Source organism: Scardinius erythrophthalmus, assembly GCF_964197995.2.
Source record: "Scardinius erythrophthalmus genome assembly, chromosome: 5".
Lineage (NCBI taxonomy): Eukaryota > Metazoa > Chordata > Actinopteri > Cypriniformes > Leuciscidae > Scardinius > Scardinius erythrophthalmus.
In genome coordinates, this window is record NC_138225.1 from 16603230 (window position 1) to 16612474 (window position 9245).

The following is a 9245-nucleotide window of genomic DNA, read 5'->3' on the forward strand; positions in this document are numbered from 1 at the left end:
AATGAGTTTGTGTGAGACTGTGAGCAAGAGAAGCATCAAATACAACTGATGGGTTTTTAGCGGAAAACTAGATTTGCATCTCCTTACAGAGAGAATATTTTTGATGTTTTAGATAAAATGAGAGTCAGAAAAGTTATAAACCCAAACATCTTTCAACTGGCATGACTTGATTTCTCACTCAGACACAACCAAAAAATGAATATGAGGGCATAACGTTTGAAAAGATGCTGTTTAAAATAGTTTTAGATATAGGGCGGTAGTGGCTCAGTGGTTCGTTCAATCCCCGGTTCCAACTGACCAAGACACGAGCCATGAGCAAGACACCTGACCCCAGCTGTTCCCGACGAGCTGGATGGTTCCGTGCATGGCTGACACCGCCGTTGGTATATGAATGGGTGAATGTGAGGCAATATGCAAAGCTGCGGCAGTATGTAAAGTGCTTTGGTGACCATGTGTCTATTGAAAGCGCTATATAAATGCAGTCCATTTACCATAGCATATCATACTGTCTGCTTGAAATGTTAATACATTCAGAGTGTCGATGAACATTAATCAGACTTTCTGATTTCCTGTAAATTGGAACTCTTGTTTTTTGTAGAGGACATGAAGAAAGAGCTGTATTTCTACTTGGGAACTGTCATAAACAGTGAAAGAACAGGTGAGACAGACAGCTAAGAGACTGATGAAGCTGTGATGAAAGTGTGAGAGCCACAAATACTTGTTTTGCAGTGTATTATCATGAAATAAGCAATCAAAACAAATAAAAAGCAGGATGACAGTAATATCATAAATCATTTTTTTATTGTCAGTTGCCATTTGTCAATGATTAAAAGTTGATTAAATTAATGTGATATTTTATAATTTTTTTGCCCCATGATCAACACAACTAGTAAATAGAATCCATTACTGTAATTTAATAAAAAATAAAAGGAATAATATTTGAGCATGATACTATCTTATCATCCTTTAAATAATAATAAAAAATTGCTAAAGCAAGACATTTAACAAGATGTTAAACAGAATAATATAAATCTAAAACATATTTTTTTTTATAATGCAAAGTGTGATCTTATGAAAATGTTTGTCCTGAGTATAATATTTGTGGTCATTTTTTTTTTTTTTTTAATAGATAGTAACTATGTATCTGGAAATGGAACCACCTGTCTTCCAGCCACATAAACTTCAGTAATATTTCGGTCATCACCTATTTAAAAAAAAAAGAAAGTGTAAGGATTTAGATAAGGGAAGAAACATGGATGAATGGAAGGGATATTATACAAGTATTAAAAAAAAAACTTACCTAAATTTAAAAACTTCTCCAAAATGACCTGGTTAAAAAAAAAAAAAAAAAAAAAAAACATCAGATGAGGCATTCTTTATCATCTCTACACATTAGAGATTTTGTAATGAAACCAGTTTCTGTAGTACGAGGGGGGAAAAGATCAGTAAGAGATCATTCAAACCTTGGGGCCTTCACCAGGAAACAAATCGATCGGTCCATCAGGAACACAAACATTCACTCGCAGGGCATCAAAGTCCTTCCCTACCACAAAGTTTCCAATCTGTTCATCCATTGAGAGAGCTGTGTGGGGGGAAACAGCCGGGCAGGTTTATATATTGTCGTGTACTAGTATTAAATAACATCTTTGTCAAATCATAGCTGGAATCTTATACCTTCACTTCCCCCAAGTGTAGCCAATCTGAAAACCTCCTCAAAGGTTAGAGTCTGATGCTGAGGGTCCTGGATGGTCAGGGTTTTGGACGTGTCCAGAGTCCTTCGAATAGCATCTAGCATGGATGGGGAGTAGCCTCCTGCAACATCTACAGATGGCACAGACAAAACCATAAAATGCAGAATCAATACATAATGACAGATTGATTGTACATATTACATGGCTACTCTCACCATATAAATACATAAACCCTGACATGAAACAGGTGACTGATTTGAGTTTACATGTAGAGCCTATTATCTTAAAGCTTTCTGTTCAAGAAAATTCCACTACAATGTGCAAAATGGCTATAGCAACAATTTATTTAGCAGGGATTCAGTAATTGAAATGCAAAAAAAAAAAAAACTCACCTGTCCCCAAACCCAATTTCACTTTGTGTTTCAAAACATTGCGTACGTTTAGCATCCCACTGCAAATCCTGGGAGGTAAAAAGAGACAATAAATTAAAAGATATATATATATATATATTAAAGGGATCTGAATATTAATACTAATAGTAAAAGGCTAGAGGTGCTCACGAAATGTTACTGTTAGGACAGTGAGAGATTGCAGATCCAGTTTCATGAAAGATCTCCAGTTCTTCATCGGTTAGGTGACACCCATGGGCCATTACAGTCTGCAATAACCCCACCATCACTGTTACCATCATCATCAGCTTACATGATTTAATTCCAATCCAATTCAGTTTTTTTACTTTTCTGCAAAAGTTCAATTTAACTACTAGAGTACTTACTAGAGTACTAGAGTAAAAAGGCCCAATAATTGGAAAGTTGCTTTGTCAAAATAACTTTTCCATACAGATTCAAATGTTCAAATGTTTTGAATGTTGAGGTAAATAACGAAAATGGGTAAATACATAATACATTTTTTGGGAAACAATTCCTTTTAATCATAGGCCTCGTAAGCAGGTCCATAGCTGGGGTGTCCGGGGCCGTTGGAATTGTTTTCCGGGTGGGAGGGTTAGTTACCCTCGGTGGAAATCATGGGGCCCACAAAGCCGGAAGGCCCTAGAATCGTCACCACATTTCTCCCCGCTACCAACGGCCCTGCTCATAGTCAGAAATAGGATTTGCACTTGGTCCTACATAGATCAATGAGGACGAGCTTCTTGGTTCATCAATGCAGGGCATGTGTATGCTCAAACAAATGACAATGCTCTCCACTGTACTGAACTCTTGAGCACAAAACTCATATTATAAAGCACATGATTCTGAACCTCTCATGTATCCACAGGGCTAATGACAACAAACCAAAATACTGAAAAAAGCCCTTCTATGTAAAAACATATTTGTTCATCAAATATGTTCAGCTTTATATGATTTTATTCTTAAACTTATGATAGCCTACTCTATATTGGCAAATAGCTGCATATATTTGTGTTGCTGCAATACTGAAGACTCAAAGCCCTCCTATAACATAAGCTCCTCCCTATTTCCTTTTTTAAGTGCAATGGTGGTTTAAACCACTAATTAAATATTACCACACAAAAATAAATAAATAAATACAAAAAGTGACAATATTTCATACATCTCATTGCAGACTCATAGTACCTTCAGGTAAGGCAGTTTTTGAATAATGAATGTATTTGTAATGGGATTACAGAAGAAACTGCTGACATTTCTTTACCTCATGCATAGACTTCAGACCCACACTTGGACTCACATGCTCATTTAAGCTATATAGATATGTTACAACACAATTCAGAACACAATACAATGAATCAGTAACAAAGGTGTCTGTAAAATCGCAGACTGCTATATTAGACAGATATGTTTCATCAGGTCTTTAATGTATGACGACAATCTCTACCACTCACCCTATCTGTAAGTAGATTGTGCTTGAGGTAAACATCAGTGTAGGATTTGCATCCTGGGAACAATGTCTTCACAAGCTCAACTTCCTCTTTGTTCTCACTGATGTGACTCTATAGGTTTAATTAATGCAGAAAAACAGGTGTTATTAATTTGACTCACTGTCTAGTTTATCCTACGAGTTACAGCAGCTAACTGTTAATCACAATTATTGAGTTTGGAATGTCATTTTATAATATTTCTTTCTTATATCTCTCATAATTACAATAATAGTTTATAATTATTTTATAAAGCAAAATTGCAACAAATAATCACTTCTACATGAATTCGGATCGAGTATCTGAATGTGTGCATATTTCTTTGAAATATACAAGCAGAATGTGAACTTCCATCTTAAAGTCAAAGGCCAGAGTACGCAAAGCAGAACACACCCATAGTTCACTTCATTATTGCCTTTCACAATAATTCTGAACATAAAGAAAGAGCTGACATTAACACAATAACAAGTATGGCTATGTGTCAGTCAGAAACGAAACAACCTTCTGTCATGTGATATGAACAATGTCATAACTCAGCTGTTAATGTTAATTTTATGTTGTTTAACCATTGAAAATATCTACTTATCAAGTTGATGTTAATCTGTGGAAGGAGGACAAACCTGAATGTGAAGCTTGTTGTTATTGGCAATCTCACCCAATTCACTGAGTAGTGAAGCAGAACAAGAGAGAGCGAATCGAGGAGTAACCACGGGCTTAACATTCGGGTACTAAAACAGTTAGATAATACAGTTTAGTTTTAATATTCACAGAGCCTGGAAGAATTTAAACAAAACTACTCAACTCTGATCAACATAACAACCAGAGTTATATAATAAAACAATTGAATAAGAATGAACCTATTTTTTTTTTACCTCCTTTTTGAGAAGTTCTTTGATGAAACTGCAAAAGACAAGAGGAAGCAGAATCATATCTTCAAGTTCATTGATCAGATTAGATTAGGTTTATATCAGATTAGATTAAAACACAAATTCTGACAGCAAATTAGTCATTTTGTACATTGTACACTGTACAATCCAATCGATTTTGTTACACGCTCTATTTTAAAGTTTAAAGGTTTTACAGGTAATTTAATATTTTCATATTAATATGAATTATATTCTTGAATGTAAATGTTATAAAACAGCATTTACTTGTAAATGAGTTTGCTTTTATAAAGCTATAAAGACTAACGCTGCGTCCGAAGTCGAATACTTCCCTACTATACATAATGTGAAAAACAGTATGCCAACAGAGTACTATGTCCGAATGCATAGTATTCGGAAAACAGTTGGCGAAAAAAATCCTTCCGGAGAGATTCTGAAGTGATTTGCATTCGATGGACATGAGGCAACGGGAGAGGATTTATGAATGGCAGTGAAGCAACGTAACTGACACTGGAAGGTCATGTGACAGAAACAACATGGTGGATGTAGTACATCCTCCAACGATCGCAAAGTACGTTTAAATTCAAATGTAGTGCCTGCTCAGTATGCGAGATACTGAGTATGCCCATTTAGAATACCCATAATCCCAAATGTTTACGAGGATGTGTATATTAAAGGATAACATCAATTTTGTCTGAAAAAAAAAAAAAAAGTCACCATTAGTGTGATTAGTGTTCTTTTTGGTTCGGTTTGTTTAATTGAATATAAGCAACTATAAACTGTTAAGGATTTTTTAATCTATAGAATTCAGAGACATGCAATTTGTGAGATCTTCTTCTTAATATTAGAAAAATTGTTTATTTAGTCTCTTATTATTTAACTTACAACAAATATTTAATGTACGTGCTGAGGAAGGGTGAGTGAATAACCAGTAAAAATGTAAAAAATGAGTTGTCACAACTACAACTTTTAAAGTTGAGAAAACTCAAAAATGCTTTGCAACTTGGTGCTTTATTTTTTTAAAGCTAACTCAACTTTTTATTTGTTTACAATGTACTTGAGGTTACTGACCCTGTTGTGTCAGTATAGTCACACAGTCCTCCAAAACTCACCGATCTGTCTCCACTTTACATTCACTTGGACTTTCTTTGTACTGTGGAACTGCAGAATTGCAGTCCATGCAAACTTTACCCACTAAAGCTCTCTGTCCAAACTTATCTGGTGGAAAAGGGGAAAAATACTGTATATCACAATCTAAAATCAATGATTGATATATTATCTTGTGAGATAATGATTAAATACAACAATGTAGCTGACAGTGTTTTTTTTTAGATAATATTAAATTTTAGACAGATTATAATTTTACTTCACAGAATGATAGGTCACATCAATCTCGTTACATAATATAAAAAAAGTAATTAAAAAATAAATATGAAAAACAGAAACAAATGCAGTTACTCAGCAGACTGTCAGGAACAAGAACTAAGACAATATAGGATAAAGCAAGGCAAACTCCAAAGGTTAGAGAAAGGATGTGTGTTTGTGTTTGCCACCCCAGATGCTAACCAGTCACAGGGGAAATTCTGTCAATATGTGTGTGTGTGTCCTTGGTTGCACGTGTTGTACCTGCGAGTTCTCCAAGCAGAAGGGAGGCATCAGTGTGTATTGTGGCAAAATAACACGCAGTGGTGGTGCCGTTCTTTAAGGTTCTTCTCTTCAATTCCAAACAGTCAACATAAAAAAAGGAAAATAACATTTTATGCATTCCATATCAATAATTTGCCTTTGCCAGTTGGATGAGTTTAATTAGACTTTATTTAGTCTGTTTAAATAAACTTACCACGACTTTAGTGTAGACATTATTGGCAAAATCCAAGTCTTTATACTTTGCTTCCACAGGGAAAGTGTAAGTGTTGAGCCACTCCAGCAGAGGCAGGTCTAAGGCAGTGCCACTATAGCTATACTGAGACGCATGGATGTGTGTATCAACCATTCCTGGCATGAGAAACTCACTGAAGAGCAAAATCGTAAAATTAAGCACTGATACCGCAGAAGATCAATGGATATGGAAAGATTTCTAGCTTGAACATGTTCATTATACCACAAATATTGACGTTGACCTTAAAGCAGGTTTACAAAAGGCATTGTCTCTTTGTTGTTACTACTGAATGGTTGTTCTGAAAGCAAAAGTGACCATGCACTCTGATCAGACTCACGCAAGACTTTAGACCATATGCAATTCGTATTGATAAATGTACTCACTTTTGTCCAAGCTGTTTTATGTCTGAAGTTTCAAACCCCCATATTTTCGAAACACTGACCAAATCTTTATCATTTTCAATAAATGCAATCTGTTCAGAGAGAAAACAGATAAAACAATTAGAAACAAATGTGTTGATATATAACCTACACACGTATAGCATACATGACAGCCTTTATCTTCGATTGAAAATAAAAAAAATGAAATTACACAATTTGTGAATGAAAATGATTTAAACAAACCTTCCCCTCATCGTCGACTCCCAAGACACCGTTCTCCAGTATTTCGACTGCAGCTCGCGGTGTGGAGTGCACAAATGTTCCACTGAAGACGTGCGCAATGCGCGCTGCTGTGTCGTTCTGACGCATTGTTTGCACAAATTTTCAAATGTGACTTCTCTGAACTTTTATATATGAATCAAGGCATTGCAAAACTACAGGGAGGTGTATAGCCTATTGTCATAAACCGGTAATCATTACAACAGCTCTATAAGCGCGTCATTGCTTCAATCCAATCAAACTCTCATGCGCCATTGGGGCGTTGTGTAATTGGGTGATCTCGCACCAACGACTGTTTTACTACAGTGACACAAGTAATAATAGTAATAATAATCATTTTAAAATAAGATAATTACGTATGAGCAGTAGCAGCTGTATAGGGAGTCTTGTGTCAGAATCATAATAAACTGTTGAATTAATAATAAATCATATATACAACATATTCAACCGTCAGTAATCAATTTAACAGTGCAATCAGTATTAGTATCTTGTTGCATTTACAACAAATGAATAGAACTGAAAGTGCTTTTGAAATGTTTTGTTTGGTTGTGCTAATTTATGAGAATGAAATAAATGTGAAGGACTTCCTATAGCCTTTGTATGTTTGCAAAGATTATGAATGAGAACTCAGCACATTATTTTCAAATGACAGCAGATTCAGATTCAGATTATTTTATTTAATGCCATGTCAGCATTCAAAGCTATTTTCATGGCAAAAATGCAATTACAAAAATACAAATATCGTATAAATACAATAAAAACAAAACAAACAAAACCAGCAAGTCATATTATAAAAGATTTTTAAAATTAACATATGATAAATAAAAAAAATCCAAAACCCTTTCAGGCATAATCTTATTAAATATGTCCTCAAGTGAAGTAACTTCAGTCTAGGACAATCCAATAAAATATGTTTGACAGATAAGGGAATCTTACAAAACATACATAAAGTTGGGTCTTCACCTTTAAGCAAAAAAGCATGGGTCAAACTTGTATGACCCATACGACATCTGGTGTAGACCACTTGATCAAGTCTAGTTTTAAAAAGTCTGTTTGTTATTTCAGGATGAGTTTCATTCTTATTCTTGCACATATTCCACTCTTCTTGCCACTTATTTAATATGTATCAATTAATAATCGGTCTGATATCTGAGGGAGGAATTTCACATTCATTAACTTTCTGATTAAGAGCTTCCTTGGCAGATGCATCAGCTCGTTCATTTCCTGAAAGTCCAACATGGCCTGGAACCCATAGCAAAAGATAATACTGAAGAACTGATTTAGTAGATAATCCACTTTGGATACATAAGATGCAATCCACTAAAGGATGATCAATTTTTAAAGTGTCCATTGCTTGAAGGCAAGATTTTGAGTCTGTAAAAATGATAGAATCCTTTTGTTGTGTATTTTCAATATGTTCCAAAGCTAAAAGTAAAGCATGCTTCAGCAGAGAAAATTGAGCACTGTTTTGGAATACGGATTCCATAGCGTTGATGTCCAGTCACCATTGCTGCCGTTACACTATTTTCTGCCTTCGAACCATCTATGAATATTGGTATGTGGAAAGGGAATTGGTTTCTTCTAAATATTGCTGTCTATATACATTTGGATGAGTCACTCCTTTATGAGCCAAATCCAAATTGATAATTAGGCTTCTTTAATTTCCAGGGAGATATAGAATTGAAATGTATTTGGTTTAAAATGTTCACATTTATATATTTAAGTTCTCCAAATGTGGTTTAATACGCTTTTAGGTTTGCTCTCATACAAAGGAGTAAATTGTGTGTTAAAGACTGTAGAACAGGCTGGATTGGTTTTATTTGCCTTTATTTGGACAGCATATTGAAGTGAGAGCTTCAATTGTCTATATTGAAGTGAAGGTTCATTGGCTTCAATGTACAAACTTTGTACTGGTGAAGTTCTAAATGCTCCCAAGGCAAGTCGTTTTGATGGTGTACTGAGTCAAGCATCTGCTTATATGATTTCAGAGTCATATTCTTCCATAGTCCAGACGGGAACGGATTAGTGTTCTATAAAGTCTCAAAAGAACAATGTAATCTGCTCCCCATTTTGTTTTTGCCAATACTTTCATTATATTCATAGCTTTAAGATGCTTGTTTTTTATTGTTAGTTCCTTAACAACATGAATCGGTTCTCTATTAATGAAGAGTTCTGGATCATGATGAAGGGATCGCTGGATACAGAAGTGGGTACAGACTGTTTTTGATTTAGAGAACTTGA

The 9245-nt window shown here is 34.9% G+C and overlaps 1 protein-coding gene across 1 annotated transcript; it reads right to left on the reverse strand.

Moving 5' to 3' along the window:
• Nucleotides 1–774: 774 nt before the first annotated feature.
• Nucleotides 775–7265, reverse strand: gda (guanine deaminase). Its single transcript, XM_081366856.1, has 14 exons — nucleotides 6969–7265; nucleotides 6729–6817; nucleotides 6307–6478; nucleotides 6093–6180; nucleotides 5579–5684; nucleotides 4455–4482; nucleotides 4203–4310; nucleotides 3550–3657; nucleotides 2252–2349; nucleotides 2084–2151; nucleotides 1675–1821; nucleotides 1464–1582; nucleotides 1301–1328; nucleotides 775–1204 (listed from the first exon to the last, which is right to left on the reverse strand). Exons 1-14 carry the CDS (start codon nucleotides 7092–7094, stop codon nucleotides 1137–1139), a joined length of 1353 nt encoding a protein of 450 aa, XP_081222982.1. The 5' UTR covers nucleotides 7095–7265; the 3' UTR covers nucleotides 775–1136.
• Nucleotides 7266–9245: the final 1980 nt, after the last annotated feature.

Excerpts from the sequence above, each read along its gene's own strand:
- gda (XM_081366856.1), bottom strand. The coding sequence starts at position 7,094 with ATGCGTCAGAACGACACAGCAGCGCGCATTGCGCACGTCTTCAGTGGA. Across the intron at positions 6,181-6,306 it reads ATGTCTACACTAAAGTCGTG|AGAAGAACCTTAAAGAACGG; the intron begins GTAAGTTTATTT and ends TTGGAATTGAAG. Across the intron at positions 1,822-2,083 it reads GAAATTGGGTTTGGGGACAG|ATGTTGCAGGAGGCTACTCC; the intron begins GTGAGTTTTTTT and ends TGCCATCTGTAG.